The 26,711-nt window shown below is 40.1% G+C and overlaps 1 protein-coding gene across 2 annotated transcripts in view; it reads right to left on the bottom strand.

The window, feature by feature from the left end:
• ATP8A2 (ATPase phospholipid transporting 8A2) overlaps positions 1 to 26,711 on the bottom strand; it is a 673,473-nt gene that overhangs the window by 390,356 nt on the left and 256,406 nt on the right. For both annotated transcript variants that reach the window (XM_063429614.1, XM_063429623.1), the window contains exon 25: positions 15,901 to 16,073. In XM_063429614.1, coding sequence (XP_063285684.1) covers positions 15,901 to 16,073 — 173 coding nt within the window. The remainder of the gene's footprint in view (positions 1 to 15,900; positions 16,074 to 26,711) is intronic.

Here is a 26,711-nt window from a genome sequence, read left to right as displayed (position 1 = left end):
TCTGTTTGTAGTTTGTCAGTTTGTTTGCAAAAGCTCTTTTGTAAAGGGATTTTTTTTTATTTGTTTAGTTTCAAGTGTAGCAATCTTAGTTACAAGTTCCATACTTTGTTTTTGAAGTCTGTTGTGTCTGGACACAATTTAGATAACACAGCCACTAATGGGTGCTTTTGTGTACTTCCCACAAGTCATCACGAGTTGAGGAAGGGTCATTTAGGGAGAATGATTACTACTGTGCTATATGATCAATCCTAAAGGAAGATGAAGTATCTTAAACTAAAAAAAACACAGCATCTCTGTCATTCCCAACAATTTCTTGTTTAGTGAAAAAAACCATTTCAAAATTGGGAAAGAATTCAACGAACTCTGATGATCAAATATAGTAAATTAACTATAAAAAAAATAAAAACCTGAAAAAATATTAAGAGATTTAAACATTAAATAATTGTAAATTAAAACCTGAATTGCAAAATAGCCTAACACTAGCTTAAAGCCAAATTGGGGGATTTTACAAAATCAGCTATTTTTTGTTCAAATTTTGCAACTCGGATTTTTTTTAAGTATAATCTTTCTTAAATTTTTAAGGTACATGGCAAACATAGGAAACATTAGACAATCAGAGGTGGGATAACAACATCACTACAATTCAATTTTTTCAACAGTCGGATCATGAGCTTGGAGATTGCTTTACAACACTATGTTCAATTGGTAAGAATGCATTGCTGATTATTATCGAAAACACTGTGATGGATTGCTACCCAGTTGCCCTATTGATATTTCAGATGGGGAGTGAAAATAACGTACAAGAAGGGTTAGGGGCGCAGAAGGGGATGGGTACCTGTGGAACCTGTGGGATTCTTTTGGGTGTTTGGATGTCTACTGTGATAGAATTGGTCACAATAAAACTCCCTATGATATGTCTATAAACAACAATAAATGTGTTTAGACATCAGTCTGTGTATACAATACATAGCTCAGAAATTGTAATTTGTAAAACACCAAAACTTTCCCAGCCCAGCTTCTTATACACCTAAGATTAAAGTGTCCATCTTTTTCAGTTTGAAATGTTAGATGGTATGCATTTGGAGGCAACATGTTGTCTCCTGAAGCTTTTATGTGTAAAATCTGTACACTCGTGAGGAATTACCAATCCATATTTAAGGGTGCCACTACTATTATTGAGTTTAGTCAATAGCTTCCTAATTTGGAATTCTTAAATATGGCAATCCCACATAAGGATACCAAATTAGGGAACAATCTACTAAACAGTTGAAAGACCAAAATGATGAAAAAAAAATTCTGCTGCTCAGTAGACAGCTCATTAATTTGGTATCTTATAGGGAATGGATTGCCATATTTAAGGATACCAAATACAAGAGCTATATCTAGCAGACCAAATTAAAAAGCCAATATCTGCTCCCGAATTTGGTACCAGAAAATTTGGCAAACCCACATAAGCGTGCCAATTTTATTTAGGGAGTTATCTACTAAACGGCTGAATGATCAAAAGAAAAGTCCGTGTTTTAATTTTGATCTTTTGAGCTGTTTAGCAGATTTCTCCCTAATTTGGTAGTCTATTCCTTATAAATTGGGATTGCCATATTTAAGGATACCAAAATAGGGAGCTACCTGCTAAGCACAGCTCCCTTCCTAAATTAATACTCTTAAATATGGCAATCTCACATTGGGGTACCAAATTAAGGATGTATCTACTTTTTGAAAATAAAGATTTGCTGGTAGTTGTCAGAATGGTAATTCCAACCAAAAATATTGGATGAATTCCGTACGAAACGAGTCAACTAGTGGACAAAACAAAAAAATCCCACTGTGCACAAGTCTAGCCTTTAGTATTATTATTATTATTATTATTATTGCCATTCATATAGCGCCAACAGATTCCGTAGCGCTTTACAATATTATGAGAGGGGGGATATAACTATAAATAGGACAATTACAAGTAAACTTACAGGAACGATAGGTTGGAGAGGACCCTGCTCAAACAAGCTTACAGTCAATAGGAGGTGGGGTGTAGTCTCATTGCTATGTCTGGGTCCTTGTACTACTCATTACACATGCTTTTTATGCAGCCTACTGGGTAGTGTAACTTTACGACAAGGCTATTCACTCTATTGATCTTCCTGGGAAAATCTCTATGTGCCATGCCATGTTTTTACAGGTCTACATGAATTATTATTATTATTATAAGAAATAATCTCACAGTATGCGATATCGGCTTGTCTCCGCCTGTCAGATAGGGTCTTAAGAACTCTTGATTTATTGTATTGAGTGCTGCAGAATCTTTGTTGATGCTTTGTTGATGATAATATACATTTATTCAAAATGCTTCTTGGCAATGGCTTTATTTTTTGTAGTGTTCCTATCTTAAATGGATTTTCTGGGCACCATAAAAACTTAATTGCCCCAAAACATCCTACGGTCTCAACCTACCAAAAGCTCCTCATTCACAAAACCACTCGAGAAAAGTATGTACGTTTCTCAAGTCATTTTGTTAATGAAGAGCTACTGAGCTGGGCTCCAGTATGAGAATTCCTGACCCAAGTCTCCTACTGCGGCGGATGTTGGAGGTCAGTCGGTTGTTGCATTAAATACTTTGTGATTATAGTGTTCACAACGGTTTTAAACATTGAGGTAAGCCAACCCTTGGGGACCTCCTCCCACCATCACAGCTTAATTCTCAATACGTTGTTATGGTGCCCTTAGTGTTCCAGATATAGTGATAATTAGAAGCCAATGTGTTCTTGTTTTTTAAAGGAACATTCTACTGTTTAATTGATCTCTCAATTGACAGAACACAGATTGCTTTATAACACTAAACCCTGAGTGGCAGTAAATTGATATTTGAAATTGCAAAATGTATACACAAACAGCCTAGCTGTGACTATAGCAGAGGCGCATGCCTCCCAACCACCCCAATTTAGGTGGGATAGTCCCAATTTTAGGGTCCTGTCCCACCGTCCAAACTTTGTTCCCTGATGTCCTGCTTTTGAGGACACCATGGAACTGTCCCAAAAATGCATAGCGCGAGTTAACAAGCTTGTACTACGCTACGGGCAGTAGATTCCTTTAGAGATCAGTGAAACTCAGTGGGTTGGACTGTAGGATTGACAACGTCAATTCTTTGAACGGACCTATCCCTTTCAGGATGGGTCTGCCCTCTTTAGACGGCACCAGTGACGTAATTCGCTTCTACACCGGCCGATAGTCAGCCCTCTTGCAGAGATGCAGAAGTTGGCAGGTGTGGAATTGTATAATTTTTACAGTCTAACTTTTGCAATTTGACTCCCAACTGACTTCAATTACGTGTTTAGTGAATAAAGCTCGGAGTCTCACAAGATTACTCACTAAATTGTAAATTGTTGAGAATCCACAGTGAATTTATAATGTTAGGCCAAAATAGACAAAGTATTTTTTTTTTTTCTAAAATTATGCTTTCTGTTGGCTATTTTGATCTAAATTATACAATTCACTTTACATTTACTTTGAACTCCCAACAATTTACACTTTATTGAATAACCCTGACTATGGGCCTCAGACTACCCATGTCTCTCTATAAGTGAGCAGCATCTAAAATCATATTTAGTCAATAGCAATAAAGAACACGGCACTCTGGTATGAAAATACTAACACGGAAGTATTTCTTTTGGAAAAGAAAACATGCCAAGGAATTTAGTCAATGCCAACATATCTTTCTGCGTGCAAATTGACAAAAGCAGAGCCATTAGTTATTGAAAAAATATACACATGTATGTCAAGTACACCAAGACCATTAATCTGAGTCTCCACAAAAAAATAAGAAGAATGCATTTTATTTTTATTTGAAGAATGGGAACACATCAGTACCAAGGGTTTTTACATTTATTTTTTTAACAGAAAACTCCAATTAGGAATTTTCAATGTAGAAGGAAATTTAGCAAATGTATATATGCAACGGGTTGGTAGGAAAGGGGTTAACAAACTCAAATAGAATGAGACCAAACTGCTATAAAGTCCATTGATTTAAACAGAATATCATGTTACCCTTTAAAGTGAAACTGTCACTTCACTTGAAGTGATGGTTCCTCATTCCTTTACCCCAGTAGAAAGTATTGAGTAGTTTACGTGGGTGATTACATACCTCCCGACTGTCCTTATTTAGAAGGGACAGTCCCTATTTTGGGTACAAATCCCTCTTTTCTAGAAGAGCCATATTTTTGGTGTGTCTGCAACTATACCAGTTCCACAGCAATAATACTCCCAGTTATCATGTTACCTTTTGTTGCCAGGCCGTGACACATCCTGGGGAGGTCCATAAGGTGGAGAGGGACCCTTCCCACGGTCCCTGTCATCTCAATCAGCGATTCCAACACAGGCTGCTGTAGCTCCGCCCCTTTTATAACAAGGCGCATGCGAGCCAACGTTATGACGCTAATGATGTCACGGCCCGCCAAAACCTTTGATTTGTAACGTTTTGGGGGCATGGCTTTAGAATTAAAGCAACTGACAATAAAAAAAGTCACTTAGGGCACTGATCATTGCCCGGTTGTGGTTCTTGTTTACAGTTCCCAAGAGTGCATTATAATCTGTGTTTTCTGGTATTTTGATCTCGGCATTCCCTGACTATTCTCGATTCTGCAATCCTGTGACTTGGTTATTGGTTTTCGCTTATCTGATTTCTGGTTTCCCCGACTCGACTTGTCCTTGCCCATTCTATTTCTAACAACGTTTAACCTGGCCATTCTAAGGATCGGTATACATTGTCTAATCTATTATTATATACACACTGCGTGTTGGGTCCCTAGGCGTCGTGACACCAGTAATGTGTTTAGAAATCAGTCTGTGTAAATAAGATACATTGTTATTGTTCTAAATTAAAATGTCGCTGCATAAATTGTTATTAGTAAGTCACTCAAAAATTCTGAGCACAGACCCGCCCCTGACCACACCTCCACCCCTAAAATTAGACTGTCCCTCTTTGTCCATTTAAACTGTCCCACTTTGTCCATTTATGTAATTAACACAGTGGAGGTCTCCTTTACTTCCTGATACTTTGGGTATTCTGACAGTAATACCATATATGCAAACTGCATGTACAGCATTCCAGAGAGTGATTTAACTTACATGCCATGCCCGGACGAAACAGTAGGCCACGTAAATTAAAATATAACAACTAGTGAGAATTTTAAAAATATGTAGCACACTTTAAGGTTTGTTCATAAATTTTACCTGGGACGGTTCCACTTTAAATACTGATCCATCCTGTCATGCATAACATATTTTATCCTCGCATTTTTTTAATGCTACAAAATTATTACAAATTGCAGCTTCTGTGGTACACAATATAATATATTTCCATCAACAATAAAGTTGGGTATCTAGGGGAAACAGTTTTTGTATGTTTTGATTGTCCCCAATCCCATATCGTGAGTGAAGATCCGTCACAGTTTAGACACATTTCAATAACTGGAGTGTAAATTAAACATTTCATATAAATACAGGGCTCATTAATGCTCCTAAAATAGACACAAAAAACATATGTGTTTTTACAGAGTAAACGACTTCTCAAGGGAAAATCTTTTGTCTGTTGCACATTCAACCTCTTTTGATTTGACACACATCTTTTAAGCTGTGAATGAGCTTGACTTTTTCCACCACGATTTATGTCAGAAGACATCAACAATCTCTTTCTAAACATTCCATGCTTCCTTGTCCAAAACCATCTCCCACTGACCAAAGAGGAAATCAGATTTTCCTGAACTAGTTATATCATCACTTTCTATTAAATCTTAAAGCCTTTGGCCAGCAACAAACTGAAATCTCAGTCTTGGATTTGGGCATTACTGGTGGTAGGATGGAACAATGGACTTATGGATTTATGCTAAATTCTGGTAGGTATCCTTCAAAGATGCTCTTCTGACTAAAGTTAAGATAGCTTTTTCAGTATTACTGCCTGTTTGAATGAGTTTAGTAATTCTCCTTCAACCTAATAATTGCAGTGTTTATGCCCACCCAGTAAGATGCTCACTGGAAACTGTTTTTCCCCCACATCATTCTGTATATGCTAGAGAATTTAGGTGTGAAAATCTCAGAAGGATAACTGTTTCAAGATACGCAAATCAATATGTATTGAACCAACGGTCATGATCAAAGTCATTTAGACTGAATCATCTTCCTCATTCCCCAACTAAACCACTTTAGACGGACAGACAGAACGACAGAGAAAGAAAAAGGGAGAAAGGCAGAGAAAAGAATCAGACAGACTGATTGAAACAGACAGACGAGAGAGACAGTCAAACAGACAAAGGCAAAGGGACATACAAAAAGACAAAAAGGAAGAGACAGACTGACTGACACAGACAACGAAAGTAAGACAGTCAGAGAGGCAAATTAATGTGCATATGATATGTCCATTGTATAATCTTATAACATGAATAAATCCATACGTTGAGCAGTTCTCCCACTTATTTTTGATAAAATACATTTTACATGGTCAAACAGCTGCTGGGACAGATAATTGTACTCTATGTAAATTAACTAGAGGATTTTAATGCAAATCCTTAAACATCAGGAACTGCAGGCAATATAAAGAATTAACTCGATGGCCATTTGTAACCATTCTTAACATATAGTATATCAAACTGATAATTCACGGCTTATTAGAATAACATGTGAAAACACTGAATAATATGCAAATACTTTCTGGACCAATTTTATTCGCATTAAAGTTTTAAATATTATATATTGATCATTTTATTTCCCGAAAGATATATTTATTAATTTCTCATTTTATTCAGTCACCACGTAAAGCATATTTCTAGATTTGCATTTTGAAGCTACAATCATTTTTATTATTTAACTAACAATAAATGCCGCAGTGCTGGCATCCATGCCGTGATGCAGGGATACCCAAAAGGTAGATCTCCAGATAGTTTAAAACTACAAGGGCCATAATGCTTTGCCATTCTAAAGTCTGGCCAAAGAATTGTAGAAGTTAGAAGTTTGTCAACACTTGGGTATCTAGGTTTTGGGCAACCCTTCCATAACACACATTATATTTATATATACTGTCAGCGTAGTTACTAACTATTGCTAAGTGTTTAGACAATACCAAACATTGAAGGAACATGTTTATCTATATTCAATTGTGGAAATTGACAGGTTACATTAATAATAGAAAACTGATCTTTTTTTTCCCAATCTGTACTTAAAAGATGTACCAGGGTGGAGTTCCGCCCCCTGCAGCGTAAGGATTAATCTTTGTATGTGCATAGTTTAAAAGTGAAACAACGCGCATGTACAGGGTTATTTAGCAAAGTAAAAATTCAACAATAATTCAAAGTAAATTAAAAATCTAAGTCCAAGTATCAACATAATGAGTAAGAAGGTACTCCTGATAAGATATGTACACCCTAATGGGGAGATGCAAAAAAAGCTAGGCATTACCAGGGACAAGGAGATGACGTAATGCACACAAACTAACCTTGAACACACCTACTATGACGGGCACAACATTTAAAATATTTTCCTTAAATGTGAAAGGGCTGAATAGTCCACATAAGCGACACTTGGCAGTCCAATCCATGAATACGTCAAAAGCTGCTGTTGTATGCCTCCAGGAAACCCATTTATGTATTCGCAACCCACCCCGAATCAGCTCAAAACTCTATCCCCAAGCATTCCACGCATACTTCCCCCACAAATCTAGGGGAGTAGCCATATTCTTCCACAGAGATTGGGTATTCTAGGAAACTAAAATATATGAGGACCAATCAGGGAGACTCCTGATCTTGGTTGGAAGCCTTAATGGCATGCAGGTTACAATTGTATCCATATATGCACCAAACAAAGCCCAAATTTCTTTCATTCGTAAAGCTATGAAACGAATAGACTCCATAAAACAAGGTCACACAATAATATGCGGGGACTTTAACTGCACACTAGACCCAGACCTAGATATCAAAAGAGAACATAACAAACGACCTACTTCATGTGCTGTCTCCAATTGCACTGAATTCAGCAAAATCCTATTCACCCATAATCTCTATGACACTTGGAGAACCACATACCCAAAAGAAAAAGACTATACCTACCTATCACAAACACACAATACTTACACAAGGATTGATCTATGCCTGCTGGATAAAGCCACCTTGGCAAATGTTGACTAGGTACAGATCGGTCAGCGTACATGGTCGGACCATGCACCATTAAATATCACCTTCCGAGCCCTGTACCAAGCGAGGGGTAGAGGCAAATGGAGACTCAATGAGACTCTACTCGACAACCCACAGGTACTTGATACGATCCTAAAGGAAGCATCAGAATACTTTCTAAATAACGTGACTGACCTCATCCCAATACAAACCGTATGGACAGCTCATAAAGCAGTCATGCACAGAATATTCATTAAAGAAGGGTCGAAACAAAAAAAACATACAACCCGCAACACACTCCAATCAGAACTACAGTCTTTAGAGACTCTAAATAAAACAAACCCAACCAAAAGCATCACAGCACAAATTACCGAAATTCAGAAAAAATTACAAGCTCTAGACCTTGTAACCACTGAAAGGTGGCTAAGAACTCTGAAACTTAAACACTACACATATGGTAATAAAGCAGGCAAAGAACTAGCTAATAGACTTAAAACTAAACAATTACAGTCCAAAATCCCATACATAGACTCTCCTACCAAGGGTAAAATATACAATCCCCTGAATATTGTGAATGAGCTATCTTCGTATTACAATAAACTATATAATCTGAAAACCGATACCAACATACCACAACCAAATGCCACACATATAGAAGCTTTCTTGAAAGACATACCCATGCCCCGACTAACACTACAAGCGAGTGCACAATTGGATGACCCATTCACTGAAGAAGAAATACGTAAGGCCATAAAGTCCCTGCCCAAAAACCAAGCACCTGGTCCAGACGGTTTATCTAACTACTATTATCATAGAGCGGTGGACATACTCACACCCCATCTAACCAACCTATTTAACACTATCAAACTATCTGGGGACCTCCCTAAGGAGATGCTAGAAGCCCATGTGGTCACCCTACCCAAACCAGGTAAACCACCTATACAATGTGAAAATCTCAGACCCATCTCTCTACTAAACGCAGACATAAAACTTTATGCCAAGCTTTGGGCAACCAGATTGAAGACATATCTGCCGGTCCTGGTTTCAGAGGAGCAGGGCTAAAGTCAGCCGACAAACAGGCATAGTGCTAGCTCTTGACGCCGAAAAGGCGTTCGATCGCCTGGGTTGGGACTATATGTGCACTACACAACTCAAAATGGGCCTCACAAGGCGGACCCTAAGGGGCATAATGGCCCTATATAAATCCCCGTCAGCGAAAAGTATTCAACTCAGGCTTTCTCTCCGAAACTTTCCAAATTAGTAATGGCACGCGCCAGGGCTGTCCGCTATCCCCTCTTCTATTTATACTCTGTTTAGAGATGCTCATCCTAAACATCAAACATCACCAAGGAATAGAGGGCATCGACACCCCAGTAGGCACACAGAAACTAGCGCTCTTTGCTGATGACGTGCTCTTGTTCCTCAGAAACCCAGCACAATCTATCCCGTCTCTGATGGAACTCCTCACGCTATATGGGCACATATCATACTATAAAAATAACCTTAAAAAAACACAGGCACTACCAATAGGAATACCTGCCCACACAATCCAACAACTCAAATCGCAACACCCCTTTGACTGGAGGAAAACCTCTCTAAAATACTTGGGGATCAACCTGACCAAATCGGCTTCACACTTAGTTCAAGAAAACCATACTCCACTTACATGCAAATTACGAGAGAAATTGGATAGTTGGCAAAATCTAGAGATATCATGGCTGGGTAGAATAAATACCGTTAAGATGATGGCGCTTCCCCATGTCTTTTACCTGTTCCGAACTATACCCATTGCTTTAGGGGACAAATTGCTACACAAATTTCAAACTCTATTTAATGCATATATTTGGAAGAAAAATCCTCTGAGAATAGCTAGTCGGCTCATGTGGCATCCACCTACCAAAGGGGGGTTGGGAGTCCCAAACATTAGAGCTTATTATAGAGCAGCTGCCTTGACTCAAGGCCTAGACATACTCTCCCGCCCTATGCCACCTATATGGGTACACTTAGAAAATTCATGCCTACGACCATACACATTGAACTCATTGCTGATATCGTTTACAAAATGGGATAACGCTAATGGTAGGCCCTTGATGTGCACGAGATTTCTAATAGACAGCTGGAGGAAATTGGCGGGAACCCTTACGGGAACACACAATATCCTATATTTTGCCCCTCTGCAAACGATCTCGGAGCTCTCAGAAAATATAAATATGGACCCATGGATCCAAAAAGGTCTCACATTAATAACGCAGCTCTACACAGAAAAAGGTCTAAAATTCTTCCCGGACCTTCAACAGGAATTTACGATATCCCCCAGAGATATGTACACTTACCTTAGACTCAAACATATTCTTCACTCGTTACACGTTAAACAATGTGATGTTTCCCAACTCACGCAATTCGGTCTATGCTGTATAGGCAAACGACCGCATACAAAACACCTATCCCTCTGCTATAAAGCACTAAACGATACAGACCCCCTAAATAAACACAATTACATAGAGCAATGGGAAAAGGATCTGCACATTAATGTTCCCACCCCAATTTGGCTACAAGCCATGCAGATGACGAAAAAGTCATCCCACAGCTTGTCTCATTGGGAAGCATACAATAAAATGCTGATGAGATGGTACTTAGTACCGTCCAGGTTAACAACCATGTACCCATCTGTCCCACAAACATGTTGGAGATGCGAACTTCACAAGGGCAACATCCAACATATATTCTGGGAATGCCCACTACTGGAGAAATTCTGGCACACAATACAAAAAGCAATAGCAAGACTAATAGCGACCCATGATATACCATTCACGCCGGAATGCTACCTGTTACATCTATCCCTGGAGCTGTTCTCGGATGGGAACAATCATGTCCTAATAAACATACTGACAGCGGCGAAAACTAGCATAGCCGCACACTGGAGGACCAAGTGCACCCCATCCACCAAGGAGGTCTGGAACAGGCTCGAAACCATAGCAGAGTTTGAGCAAATGGCATATAGATTGAGTGGACACCCTCACACATATGTTAAAAAGTGGGCGAAATGGCAAATCCATAGCGCAGAGATTACACACCTAACATGTCCTGATAGGACACGGCACATTAACTGATTCTCTGACCACAACGTTCAAACAAATCGAGCCCACATCCCTTTTTCCCGTCTCCCCGACCAGCAGATTCCAAGAATAACCCAATAATGCGTTAATCTAACACTCTCCATACAACCCGGCTACAACCCCTTTATACCGTGACAAGTATCTCACACGAGCGGCTGCCCGGGTACATGCAAAGAACCTAACTATAACTCAGTAAATATAATGAAGCAACAAAAATGGAAGGGCATTGGGAAATGTACTATGCAGTCTTGACTTGTATAAGATACCTCCTTAGCGCTCCTGTTATGTAATATTCGCATATAATGCATTGCCTATGTATGATACCTGTATATCGAACCTACATCTTGTTGTACCATCTATGTGAAATTTTGCATGCATACGTACATGTCCTCCCCCCCCTCCCCCCATTTTTCCTTTCTGTATCCCACTGTTATATTTCTTCCTGAAAACAAATAAAAAATAAACATGGAAAAAAAAAAATCTAAGTCCAGAGTAGATGAACTGCAGTCATAGCTGACTTCCAGATATTTTCCAGTACGGCTATTTTGTCCTCAAAATGGCTAGTCCAACCTCCATGACCATTTCAGTGATTTGATGTGGTCATGGCAGTAAGAGTCAGTATGTGCAGTGTTTCAGCTTGAGATTTTAGTAATTGTGTCGTGGGGACAAGTACTTCAGGACACATGACACTGCATGCTGACCACAGACATAGAAATCTTCTGTCTGCAAGGGGAAGCTAGTTCCCTTACTTTGGGCATTCCCGCCTCCCTACGTCGCACATTTGTTTTGTGGGGTTTCTAGTTTGTTTTTGAAAACTAGTTTTGTTTTTTCCCCCCTACTCCCTTCCTTCACCTCCCTCCCCTTGCCGGCCTGGAGTGTGCGCATGCACTCTGAGCAGGCAAGATGGCCCTGGCAATTGGAACGTGTGCAGCAACAGTAACATCAGTAAGGGGATGTTCAAGAGATTCCATGTTAAGCTTCTTTTTTGCATTTTTTAATAATTGAGAGGGGAGCCTTTTTGACAGTGCCCAATAGAGTACATTGCAGAATTAAAAATAAAACATTTAAATTATCTAAATCAACACACTTTATAGAGATATAAAGCTTACTGTTCCTTAAGTGAAAAGAACAGTTATTATGTGATAGACCTTGTTATGTTGCATGTCAAACTTCTCAGTAAGCTTACTTATTGGAATACTGAAGCTATTATATTAATATTCCATTAAGGGACCATGAGCGTCAATGAGTGGGGGGGAGGCTCCCATGCTTTTTCATTACCACCATGCTCTCTGTGCCCCCTATCTTTGATAGGAACCATCCAGGAGCAGAAGCCGTGCACTGATAGGGATACGTATTGTCCTTATCTCTATTACTGAGCTGCTCTCGGTCCTGGCTGAAACTCACTGAGGAGACTGGTCAGGAAGAGCACAGCAGCCAGACAGATGGGATAGGGGAGCTCCACAATCCAGAGCTGGGCCAACTGACCACTCTCTGCTTTCCTTAAATAAGGCTTACAGCCGCAAGCTCTAATGCAATTGCCTGTTTGCCATCTGCCTTCTTCTCACTACCTGATGATTGCCTTCAGGAACAGGCAAGGAACACATAATCCTTTTTATGGAATGTAAGTGTACCTGTTTGTGTGTGAGTGTGTATATATGTATTTCTGTGTGTAACTGTCGGTATATGAGTGTACCTCTCTCTGACTGTCTCTGTCTGTCTGTGTATACCTGTATTTGTGTGTGTGTCTGTCAGTACTTGTGTGTGACTATTTGTATATGTTGGTGTCCGTGCGAGTGTTTACCTTTGTGTTTCTGCATCTGTCTTCATCTGTGTATGCCTGTCTGTTTGCAGGTGCCTGTGTGTACCTTTCTGCACTTGCGTTTGCCTGTCTTTGTCCATCTGTACCTGTCTGTGTCCATCTGTCCCTGTCTATTCCAGTCACCTGTCGCACTTGTGTGTGTTCACCTGTTTGTTATTGTCTCTGTGCCTGTGTGTGTTTGTGTGTCTTTGGGTGTCTGTAAATAACTGTGACTGTGTCAAGTGACATGCTAAGGGGTGGGGTTTGGAGAGGGGCAATGAATGAGGTTTTATGAATGAGGTTTTTTGGGCTTAGGCCAGGGCATCTTTACATTCTGAATAATATGTTTGTAACTGACTTTATCTTTTATCTACTCACCCCACACCTCCAAACAAAGACATCCACATTTTGTAAAGAAAACATAAACTTCATGTTTTATGAACATCTGTTCACACACTTTAACTTTTAAATCCCAGAAGACCGCTTTTCCTGGAACCCAACGTTTAAAAAGATATCCTGGTGTACATACCCACTAAACGAGTTCCAGTACAAATATAAAACAAAATCAAGACTGCCTCTCTGTGAAATTATATTCAGATAGAGCAATATTATCAAATACATTCTGTCTTGGAAATTAAACATATACTATTTGCAGTGGAAACTTTCCTGCAATGTTAGAGGCAACATCTGTCCTTCAAACAATGGCAGCATCTATCTACAACACACTGTTTGTATCAATGAATGTCTCTGACTAACCTTGGCAGAAAAGAAGTCAGATTAGTTACAAGCCAAATCCATTCCTTCCATACAACACAAATCATTTCCTCCGAGTTTGATTTTGAACCAATCTGTTTATTTCCAGATTGTCCTGGAGATATTGACAGGAAGAACTATTCCCAAAAGCAGAATTAAATTGTGACAGTCTGCAGATGGTCAAAACGCTGAATTTTCCAAAATCAAGTGAACTCCATACATTGGTAAAAAAAATACACATACATAATATATATACTCACACTGAAAGGGATTTAAATACTTTATATTGTAAATTCATGTGATCAGAGATTTCATTGTCTTTTACTCCTGTTTGTCTATTTGTTTATTTTTGTTAGCACCATTACTTCAATGCATAGTTTGCCTGTTGTACAGAGCTACGGAATAGGTTGAGCAAAATATATCAAAAAGAAGAAACAAATGATACTGCAGTATCAAAAATCACAGTAAGAAAAAGCTTAGGAAATTAAAAGAAGACAGTTTAACTTCTGTGCCGGTGGTTCGTAAAACCACCATGGCTCCCTTCGTGGTAAACATATAAATCATATTAGGACCTAGTGCTACCAGAATATAACAATGTACAAACATAAACACAGACATTTCGCGTAAACAAACCCTTTTGGTGCTAAAAAATAAATAAAAAAAAAAACCAACCATACCATGCAGGTTAGCTAAATGTCAACAGGTAACTGTTTAGTCCTCTTGTGAGTTATTCAATACATTCTCTCGATGAACTAAGTATTTTCCTAATTTCACCAAGTAAAAATGAACTTGTATTAGTTCTATTTAACAGGTATAGAAAAAGCTTGATAATAATCTCTTACATGGTACTTGCTTAATTAACTAATTGATTGCTTCATTTATATCAGTTGAAAATCACAAACAGCTACATGAAAACCAGTCACATCATAAGATTAAAATACAGAACTTCAAGACGGAGGTTGCACACGCCAAATAAACAGGTATAATTTTACTCTCTTATAGCACATCCTGCGTGAGGTGCAAAAATGGGGCAAATGAAATAGCACACACCAAATACAGAGCAGTTATTGATCCAAACACAGGTAAATAAACCAATGACATGTAATAAAGAGTAAGATTAAATTAACCCAAATCAATAAAGACCCCCAACAAACTCAATATTAAGAAGGTAAGAAAATCCAGAGTAGTTCAGAACAACTAGAAACATTGGACCACCTTTGAAGTAACACTACAAGCGGGGGGAGCACTTCCAGCCACATTGTAAGGAATCAAACCATTTTAGAACCGTACGGTTCATACTTGGAGTCCACTCTGTGCCTTTCTCTACCTCAACTACTTCCTATGGCTTTCACTCAGATAGACTGCTTCCGGCCCTCCTTCGGCAGACTCCAGGAAAGAAGTAAAATAATTCTAAATTGGTTTGACTTCTTATAATGGGTTCTTCCAGGGCACTCCTGGCACAACCGTAACCACAACAGCACGCATCAGTGGTTATGGCACTTAAAGTGTTCCTTTAAGCCACTTTTGGGACCTATGCAGTACTTCTCATAGTTAGCCCTATCTTCAGTCCAATGGTGGACAAAACACTTATATGGAACCAAGGAAGAAAATATGTGTGGTCATTCACCCTACATTGTCCCTTTCATTAGGATTATATTTTCCTTCACATCTTTTTTTAGTCTTTTGATAGTGGACCTCCCCGACTTGCCTAAATTACCAATATTATAAATCAGCCTTGGACACTGGGCCAACTTCATAACCGGTGGTAACATGACAATTACAGCATCTAACTAACACTGGTAGACTGGCAAGGGGCATGCGGTTATGACAAGAGATAGAAGGAGAGAAGGAAAGAACAGCTTACAAGAAGTACAGCTTGTGGGGAGCTCTCGCTGTTAGAAGGGCCAGAGAACTATTCCTTGCTACCTTTTCATTCACTAATGCAAGTTAGAGGTGAGGAAGAAGAAGAACTGGAGGTGAGCCATAAAATCAGCACACATATTTTGTTGGTGTGGTTCTATTTCTATGCAATGCCTTAACATTCATTCTCATTAGGAAAATGTAAGCAGTATACACATGTTGTTACCTGCAGCAGATGACCGCTTTACAGGAAAGTGCCAGATCAAGAAAGCACTTGCGAACCTCAAAGGATAGAGCGTATTTTAGGGTCTGGCCATCAATGATTAACGCTAAGTCATTTTCTTTGCCAAGTAAGTCACCAAGGTTTGTACAGTGAGTCGTTAACGCTTCTCGTGTTGCCTGAAAAAAGAAAATAATATATATTTTAAAAAATCAATCTTTTCCCCCCCTGGAATTGGTTGAACTTAATTTAGTAAGATGATACAGAACTAGTGCAGCTAGAGAGAGTGTGCCAGCTTGCTTAAATAAAGTGGGGGTTAACCCCTATTGGGATAGGAATATTGAAACAGAGAGGGAGAAGAGATCGGAGGCAAGTAAATATTAAAACCTCACAATCCAGACTTTCCCAAGGCTATAAAACATAACCGTTAACAAATATAATATAAATAAATTTTTGGAGTATACAACTCGTAATTGATCATAAAATGCTAGCCAGCGCTAGGCTAACAAAACCATCCAATAATGAGAAAACATGAAAAGAAAAATAGAAATCAAATAATGAGTCAAATTAATTACAAATAAATAAATTATAAATAAAAAAACGACCAAGCAAGCCAAAGCCTGCTCTGGTAGGTAAATTGAATTAAACAAAAAAGAGATACTAACAACTAGTGGAAACAAATGTAACACAAGTGAGAATAAATACGTATATATAAGAGACAGACTCCTAAGAAATAGAGCACATCGAGGGGAGAAAGGTAAATTGTGATTGAGGGAAGGGATAACCTGTAGCTCCAAGTAGTTCCCTAACGTGCCTTCAAAAAATCTAAACCATACCCATTCCCCCCACTGCCTCCGATCCCTTCTCCCTCTCCGTTTCAATATTCCTAATTTTGTAAGATAGAATAATCAGTCAAGGGGCAATTATATATGACTCAAACCCTTCGTTGACATACGTTTTGTACTAATATTATTGAAAATAGATTTATTTTAAAGAAACATAAAATTATAATTGTGTTATCAGATGTTGCAGCAGAATTAGAAACTGTTTTGTAAGTTAATGCCACCTGGACCTGGTTCTGTATTTTCAGCTGACTTTTAACCTTTCCATCGTTGAAAATTTGCTATAAAGGGAGCTGCCATATTTTCTCAAATGTGTGAAGCCTAAATTTGTAGGACATAAATATATTGTATATATGAGTCTCATGGAAGCCTTTGCAATTTCATTTCAGGCACTATAATTCTTGGCATCAAATTATTTTTCTATCCAAATTGCGTGCATTTTTAAAAAAACACATAGTATTGTGAACCAGAAAAAGTATTATTAATTGAATAAATATGAGCTGTGGCACTTTTTGTGGCTTTGTCGAGAGCCATTTCTTCTGCTCCCATTAAAAAAAAAATAGAGATATAATCAGGGATTGCAGTCAACTGCCAGTGCAGCTGCCGCAGACTATAACTCCCATGTAGCCCAGCCAGAGTTGTTTAAGTTTTGTACATGACTTTTCTCACTTCCTGCCCAACACCATCACCACTTCCCAACAACATCAGCATCTGGGGATAAAATCCTAAAATATTGGAAATCTGCAACTTCACAGCTTTGAAGAAACACCCTTCCTGTTAACACCCCTGGCTGTTAACCGTAGATTGCTTGTTAAGGAAAGTGTTTCCCCTGTGTGGCCGCCGCTCGCATAACAGAACGCACATGTTCAAACAATTGGCGGCCATCTTGTCTCCCGAACGCGGGTAGCCATACATGGTCGTCGACGACGTGGAACTATTTTCAGCTACACAACCCCGCTAACGCCCGGTCAACTAGTACCGCTGCCCATCCAACTTCCCAAACAGTTATGAGAACGACATTTGGGAAGCATAAACTACCGAACAGAGGAAACCTTCGTACACTAACAGCCAGGATATAGATTCATCAGTGTTCGTGTGAGAACCCCCGGAAGATGATCGGTCGTTGCCTGGTTTTCTCTGGAACGTTACTGGATTAAGACATGATCACAAGAAACACTTAATAAGTCGCCACATAATTGTGATCTCACTATCATAAAATGAGCTACGCAAGCATATTTATACATGCAAACTACTAGTGTTATACAACGTTGCAGCTCGTCAGTATTGCCATTAATAAGTGGGATGAGTAGGCAAAAAATATATATAATCTTTGGTAATATCACCATCTTGAATTCATAAACCCGACCAATCAGAGACATTTTTGTTTATTTCCATACTTTTGACGGACGCATACACAGTTTTACTCCTAGATAGTCCATTACATTTGAACAAATCCGAAGCTCGCAAGATTCACCAAAGCAACAAACGTATTATTTGGATCAAAATTGAACCCAGAACATTTTAAAGATCTATACCTGAAGAATTGTGCGAAGTGATTTAACAGATCATAGAGGTTATGTATAAAAATACACAGCTTGTCGTAGATAAGAGGACAAAATCCAACAACAGACTAACTTTACAGTCCCAAGTCTCCACATTTCAGTCCAGTGATGTCAGGGTTATCCCTAATCGACTGAGCTAAACGCTCAATCGGGATTAAGAAAAGGTATTAAAACAAAATTCAATACTTCAATTGTGCATCTACATTACTGGACTCAAACATTACGACTGATATTGCAATCACTAACATCTCTGAAAGGGGTAAAATCCCATTCCATAAAAAAAGTTCCATCAATCTAGGGGCCAGGACACGTTAGTCGAGCCATCAGGACCGTGGCTTTTGACATTTTTCAATGCTGTAACGCTGTAACGCTGTAACCTCCTCCACTGTAATGTTAGAAGTGTTGTTTTAATGATTTCATCAACTCTCCAATTGTGTCACTGGATAATTTCCCTTTAGGCTGTAAGTAAAGTAAGTGAATTCTAGCTCTACATAAGAACAGATAGATAAATAGAAAAGATACTAGATAAATATATTAGGAGATCGAGCTCTAGTTCACAGAGGCAGAACTACCAAAAGAGACGCAGTCCGCAGGAGTAGGAAAAATGTTATTTCCATCCCTTATTTTTTGGTGCTCTCTTTTTGATGTTGCTGGACTGCAACTCCCAGTATACCCTGCCATCACGTGCAAATATAGCTGATAATAATCACAACGTGTAGAGTAGCACCCCTTATTCTTAAAGTGGAAAAACACACACCCATAGGTGAATAAAACCTATAAGGTAATTTACCTATACGGTAATCTTCCAACTTTTTGTTTGCATAATTATAGCACGTAATAACAATGTGAGTTGTATTTTTCAAAATCAACTGGCAGAAATTGCACCACAAAGTAGGTGGCTGGATGAGATTCCTATTGGTTGTAGTCTGTATACATTTGTCTGGCTTGGTCTAATGATCCCTTATGCAATGGCTACCCCGCTACTCACTGCCTCTATGGGTTCCTGCAAGAATTCTCTAATACCCATTTGGGGCAGTAATGATACAACAGCTGTAGATTGTAATTGGACATTCTGCTAACGATTCACAAAGATTTCTGTCCTCATATCCATAAACTGAGATGAAATAGGCATTACTTTGCATTGTTTCAGATAATCTATTTGTGATCTCTGTTTCACTTGCTGGGTCTTTATAAACAGATTTTGCTAAGCAGTTTTTATGATGCCACTGTAGTATACAGCTGTTAATCAGAGCACAATTTCCGTTGACAGGAAGAAACTGAAAGGTTCAAAAGTAGCCTTCGTGTGTGGTCTCAGCTGTGACATCAATCTCACAAATTATTTCCCTAGATTAAATTTTCTTTCTTAAAGATATTGAAACCTACAACACATTTTTTTCATATATGGCTTAATTTTAAATAGCTGGATTCAATAAAACGCAGAGCTAAGTGTTATCCCTGCAAGTATAACAAAAAAAAAAACAACAAAGAACAAAAACAAAAAAACAGAAGGTTTTGTGTAAAAAGCTAACAAGAATCAGATTATTTCCAGCAAAGTACCTCTAAGGTCAGTCTTTCATTCAATAATTCAGCATTTCCTAGCAGGACCAAGTGGTGCAGATGTAGTGAAACAATGACAGTGGTGAAAAGTGAGGTTGAATCTTTTGGTACATCAGCTGATATGGCAAATGTGACCCATTGTGGTGTGACACATGGATCGTGATCATTTTGATGACGCAAGGTGCGTGGCCTGTAAAGGGCATATTGTGAATCTGTAGCAGAAGAAACTTAGAGGTTAAAGACGAGGAACCTTAGAATGAGGGTCAGGCATGTTGTCAGTGGTCTGATGAGACCCTAAGGCAGAGGGAGTTTGATATGTATGTATTAATATGCATGTGTTCTTTGGGTGGGGAGCAGGGCTGTCTTTAATATTGATTGGACCCTAGGCAAACATTTGCTTGGGCCCCCGCCATCTTAAAGGGGTTACTGTGCAAGGTGAGTGTGCCAGGGCGGTGTGAATGAGACAAAGTTGGGCAGTGAGTGTGACAGGCTTGGGGGCATTAAATTGACACGGTGGTGTGGTATGGTTGCGGGGTGAGTGTTACAGGGTTGGGATAAATGTGGCATGGTTAGGCATGGATTGATTCATGTGACAGGGTGTGTACAGCATGATTGGGGGGGATGAGTGTGACAGAGTTGGGGGTAAATGTGATTGGGTGAGTGTGGCAGGGTGAAAGGGGGTGAGTGTGACAGAGTGATGGAGGATGAGTGTGAAAGCATGGAAGGGTGTTTGTGACAGTGCGAGAGAAGGTGAGTGTGACAGGATTAGGTGGATTAATGTGATAGGGTGAGTGTGGCAGAGTGAGAGAGGGTGAGTGTGACAGCATTAGGGGAGTTAAAGGATCACTATAGTGTCAGGAAAACAAAGAGGTTTTCCTGACACTATAGTGCCCTGAGGGTGCCCCCACCCACAGGGTCCCCCTCCCGTGGCGCTGAAGGGGTTAAAACCCCTTCAGTTACTTACTTTAATCCAGCGCCGGGCTCCCTCTGCGCTGGAGACCTCTCCTTCCCCGCCGACGTCAGCTCTCATGTCCGACATCAGCGGAGCCAAATGCGCATGCGCAGCAAGTGCCAAGCGCGCATTCAAAGTGTCCATAGGAAAGCATTTCTCAATGCTTTCTTATGGACGCTCTGCGTAATGGAGGCATAATATGCCTCCAGCGTCGCAGATGTGCCGCTAGTGGCTGTCCAGAAGACAGCCACTAGAGGCTGGATTAACCCCAAATGTAAACATAGCAATTTCTCTGAAACTGCTATGTTTGCATCTGAAGGGTTAAAACCTGATGGACCTGGCACCCAAAATACTTAATTGAGCTGAAGTCGTCTGGGTGACTATAGTTTTGTTGGGTGAAAGGGGTGGCATTGTGTGGAGGGTGACATGAGTGTATGTGTGCAGTGTTGAACATGCAGGGGTGTATGTATTGCCACACACAGATACACCCTTACATACACAGGTGCAGGGGTGTATTTGTGTGCAGTGTTGGCATTGAAATACTGGGATGTATGCACTGCCACATGCACAGGTATGCACACACACACTCAGAAACACACAGATACACAGGAGCAAGAAAACACTGACAAATAGATACACATGCAAAAGCAAATATACTGACGCACAGCTAAACATACATACAGGTATATAAACACACATGTACACATACATACACAGATATAAAGACATACATATACACACTGACACACAAGTACATACAAACACGGACACATAGGTACATACAAACACAGGTACACATATACTCTGACAAACAGGTAAACATACACTATGACACAGGTACACAGACACTCTGACACACAGATACACATACACCGACATACAGATACACATACACTGACACACAGATACACAGACACAGATACACAAACACTGACACACAGGTACACATGCACTATGACACACAGATACACACATTCTGACACACAGGTACACATGTACTCTGACACACAAATACATACAAACACAGACACATAGGTACACATACACTGTGACACACAGACACACAAACACACATACAGACAGATACACATACACTCTGACACACACACACACATACACTCTGGCACATTGGTACACAAACACAGGTACACATTCACACACAGATATGCACAATTTCACATACACAAGTACATATATAAATAATAATTATTTTTTTCTTACTTTTGCTGCAGTGCACTGGGGTCCAGTGGGAGCAGGCTGACCTAAGGTGATGGGTGTCAGCCTTCTTTAGAATACCTCTTGTGTCTGCCACCTCCTCCTCTTCCTTCTCCTACCCACGGGGCTCTCTATTAGCTGGCCGGGAGGAAGTGAATGGAACTCACTCCTCCCAGCAGGCAATGCGATCGAGCCCGGCCACGGGGAAACACATTGTTAGGGGCCCGGCCGCGGCCCTCATGATTAAAGGGCCCACGGGAAATATAATGATAGGAGTCTGGCCGCGGTTTATCTGGGAAGGGGCCCGGTCCTGTGAAAAATTAAAGGGCCAGTGGGGCTCAAGGGGCAGACGCTTTGGGCCCCCCAGGAATAAATGGGCCCGGGGCAGCTGCCCCCTTTGCCCCGCGTTAAAGACAGCCCTGGTGGGGAGAAGTCAGCAGTGGACACATTGTCTAGTTTGGAACTGAGGTAGGAAGAGTGTAAAAAGATAAACAATAGTCCGTACAAACATGGGTAATCCCCAAATAAGTCACAGGAAAAAAAGGGAATATGAAAAAAGTTCACTTTTATTAGTAAAAAAAAATATATGTAGACTATAAGTACGTGGCATCAAACTGTCATGGCAGCCCTCATTACTGCATGTTGTACATGTATGACATACAGGTGATACTCAAAAAATTTGAATATTGTGCAAAAGTTAATTTATTTCAGTAATGCAACGTAAAAGGGGAAACTAATCTATGAGAGAAAAGCAAGATAGTTCAAGATGGCGTGGCATGGAAGCTATCAGACACTGGCATTGCTGAGGTGTTATGGAAGACCAGGGTGCTTCAATAGTGGCCTTCAGTTCTTCTGCATTGTTCGGTCTCATTATTATTATTATTATTATTATTATGTTATTTATATAGCGCCATCAAAGTCTGCAGCGTTTTACAATGGGTGGACGAACAGACATGTAGTTGTAACTAGACAAGTTGGACACACAGGAACAGAGGGGTTGAGGGCCCTGCTCAATGAGCTTACATGCTGGAGGGAGTGGGGTAAAATGACACAAAAGGGTAAGGATAGTATTAGACTAGTGGCAGTTGCAGAAGAGGAATCAGTCAGGAGCTATTAACAGTTTAATTGATACGCTTTGAAGAAGTAGGTTTTTAACGACTTTTTGAAGGAGTGGAGACTGGGTGAGCATCTAACGGAGGAGGGAAGCGAGTTCCACAGGAACGGTGCAGCCCTCGAGATATCTTGAAGGCGAGCATCAGAGGTGGGAGTACGGACAGAACCTCATCTTTCTCTTGGCAATGCCCCAAAGATTCTCTGTGGGGTTCAGGTCAGGCGAGTTTGCTGGCCAATCAAGCACAGTAATCCCACGGTCATTGAACCAGGCTTTGGTGCATTTGGCAGTGTGGGCAGGTGCCAAGTCCTGCTGGAAAATGAAGTCAGCATCCCCATGAAGCTCATCTGCGGAAGGAAGCATGTAGTGCTCCAAAATCTGGTAGACGGCTGGGTTGACCCTGGACTTAATGAAGCACAGTGAACCAACACCAGCAGATGACATGGCTCCCCAAATCAACACAGACTGTGGAAACTTCACACTGGACTTGAAGTATCTTGCAGTGTGTGCCTCTCCATTCTTTCTCCAGACTCTGGGTCCTTGGTTTCCAACTGAGATGCAAAAGTTGCTCTCATCAGAAAAGAGGACTTTAGACCACTGAGCAACAGACCAGGTCTGTTTTTCTTTAGCCCAGGTAAGACGCTTCTGACGTTTGTTGTTCAGGAGCGGCTTGACAAGAGGAATACAATATCTGAAGCCCATGTCCAGGATCCGTCTGTGTGTGGTGGCTCTTGATGCACTGACTCCAGCCTCAGTCCACTCCTTGTGAAAGTCCCCAACACTTTTGAATGGCGTTTTCCTGACAATCCTCTCCAGGCTGTGGTCATCCCTGCTGCTTGTGCACCTTTTTCTTCCACACAACTTTCTATTCGCAATTACCTTTTGAGGCTTTCCCTCCTTATGGAGGGAATGATGGTTTTCTGCACAACTGTCAGGTCAGCAGTCTTCCCCATGATTGTGATTCCTACTGAACCAGACTGAGAGACCATTTAAAGGCTCAGAAACCCTTTGCAGGTGTTATGGCTTACTTAGCTGATTCGAGTGGAACACTGTGAGCCTAGAATATTGCACCTTTTCACAATATTCTAATTTACTGAGATTGTGAATTTGGGGTTTTCATGAGCTGTAAGCCATAATCATCGCACTTATGACAAATCACAGCTTGAACTATCTTGCTTTGCATGTAATTCGCCTATCTCATAGATTAGTTTCCCCTTTTATGTTGCATTACTGAAATAAATGAACTTTTGCACGATATTCTAATTTTTCGAGTATCACCTGTATTATACAAACTACATGGTGTGTTGAAGTGGCATAGGTTTTCAAGTATAAGAAGCAAATTTGGGGAAACATTGGAAGAAAAAAAATGAAAAAATATATAGTGAAAAACAGTACTACCTGCAGGTGCCAGAGAGGGGTGAGACCACCCACACAGCTACCCGAGTGAAAAGGTTGAGTAATAAAGCCCTGGACGTGTTTCGCACCACCTTGGTGCTTTCTCAACATCTTATTGTTTAACATTGGGAAAAGTCCAGCACCAGGGTTATATCTCATTGCATGATTTTAAAAATCTGAATCACAACTGGAACATTCCCCCTTTTTTTGCATTTTTTTTTTCAATTATTTTACTCAGATATGCAGCAACCCTTGTGAATCGGACGACATATGACATTCGCTAATCCATTTTGCATCAACGTTTAGGAAAAGTGTAACCTATAGACTGAGGACAAGATAAGATTGGGTGCCTCTGTTAGAGGAGGATTGGGTGCCTCCTGTCAGATACAGGAAGTTGGTCTGCAGAATGCAGGAAAAAAGTCACAGGGGAATAAGTCACAGACAAATGTTATCTTAGCCATTCTCCTAACCTTATCCCTAATCCTAACCCTACTGTAACATATTCATCCTCACATTGTGACATCGATAGTAATTGCCTTGCCAACAAGTGCGGTAATGCCATTCAGCGGCCATGCGTCAATATGTCCGACACCTGCAGCATGATGGTGTACGCCAGCCGTTGTGGATCTACACCAATTTGTAGCCCCACGTCCGCCCACAGCATAGACGACGTCGATGTGCGCATGACGTCACGCAAAGGACGCACACGCACGTTCTGGGGTCAAAGGCCAGTCACGGCTAAACGGATCCAAAAGAGGGGTATTTAAACTTATCTATTCCTTCAGCTCATTGCCCTGTCGTGGTATCCCTTAGTGGTTATCCGAGAGTGTGTTCCTGAGTATTTATTTCTGGTATTTGACTTTGGCTTTGTTTGACTTCCCTGTATTCTGGTATCCTTGACTTATGGCTTTCCCTCATCGTTGTGCCTCATTCTGTGTCCCCGACCTCGGCAAGTATTCTGACTATTCTCTGGTACGATAAGTCCGGCCATTCTAAGGCCCGGTAAGATGTTACCTTTTAGTCCTAGGTGTGATACAGTTCTACGTGCTGGATCAACTAGTAATCCTGACACCTACCCCTAATCCTAACCCTCCCCTAATCCTAACCCTAAGAAATTCCCTGGGCTAATATCAGTAGTGATATCAGCAGATGGATTTCCTAGTTTACACAGTAGAGAACATATTCATAGCAATGAATATACATCTAATGGCACAGTGTTATATAAGGTGTTCTCAATCTTTACACGTCATGTTTTGTATGTAAAGGCCTGAATTTCATTAAGAAAATTGATAAATTATCGGGTTTTTTTCACATTTGTGCAACACCCTCATATATACATTTTGTTGTCAGTAAAAAATCATATATTGTATTAACCTTGTTTAATTGTTTGTGTAGGATAATTACATCAAATTTGACTTTTTTTTCTAAATTTTTTTTTTCCCCTCTAACCAAGGTTGTGACTTTTTTGACATTCACCATCCTGGGTACCTCACATAGATGAACTAGCCTAAACACCTCAGACATAGGGAACTAGATTAGATGCATTTTTTTGCGGCTTGGGTGCCTCAGATCAGGGAAGTTTACAATATTAGTGTGGAGAACTTTAAACTAGAAAAAAACATATCCTGTGTGCTTTCAGCTTAGGCAGTTCATTCAGCCTATGTGCTGTGTGCGAGGAACCTTAGCTTTTACTTACATACTCCATGGGATGAAGGTATCCCTTTCCATATGAGAAAGAGAGACAAATGAGAGGTATGCTCTCTTGATGACCATTATTTAACCTGGCTCTCTGTAGCTGATGCCTTGTTGATGGTGTGAGGATAATGATAAAGCTCTTTACTCTCCATTAAATATTTTACCACCTTAATCTCCCTAGCTGTGTTCCCCCAACCCACACACACGTGGGTATTTAAACAGGCACTACTAAAAGTTGACATTTACTATTGGCACCGTGAGATTTTGTCAGCAAAAACCTGTAGCCATGTAGCGCCTTACTGCATTAAATGAGATGGAATCTTTACTAGTTTACAGTAACATACATTAAACAGTTCCTCGTGTTTGCTTTGTACCTTATCTCGCACACATCAAACATGGCTAATGGAAACATTAGCATAAACCTTTCAGCATTACATTAGCCATACCAAAACAAAGAGCACTTGTCTATGTATTTCAGCTGCTACTGA

This window comes from Pelobates fuscus, chromosome 1 (genome assembly GCF_036172605.1).
Source record: "Pelobates fuscus isolate aPelFus1 chromosome 1, aPelFus1.pri, whole genome shotgun sequence".
Taxonomy (NCBI): Eukaryota; Metazoa; Chordata; class Amphibia; order Anura; family Pelobatidae; genus Pelobates; species Pelobates fuscus.
The sequence above is the reverse complement of the archived record's forward strand: the minus strand, read 5'-3'. Positions and strand labels throughout refer to the sequence as shown.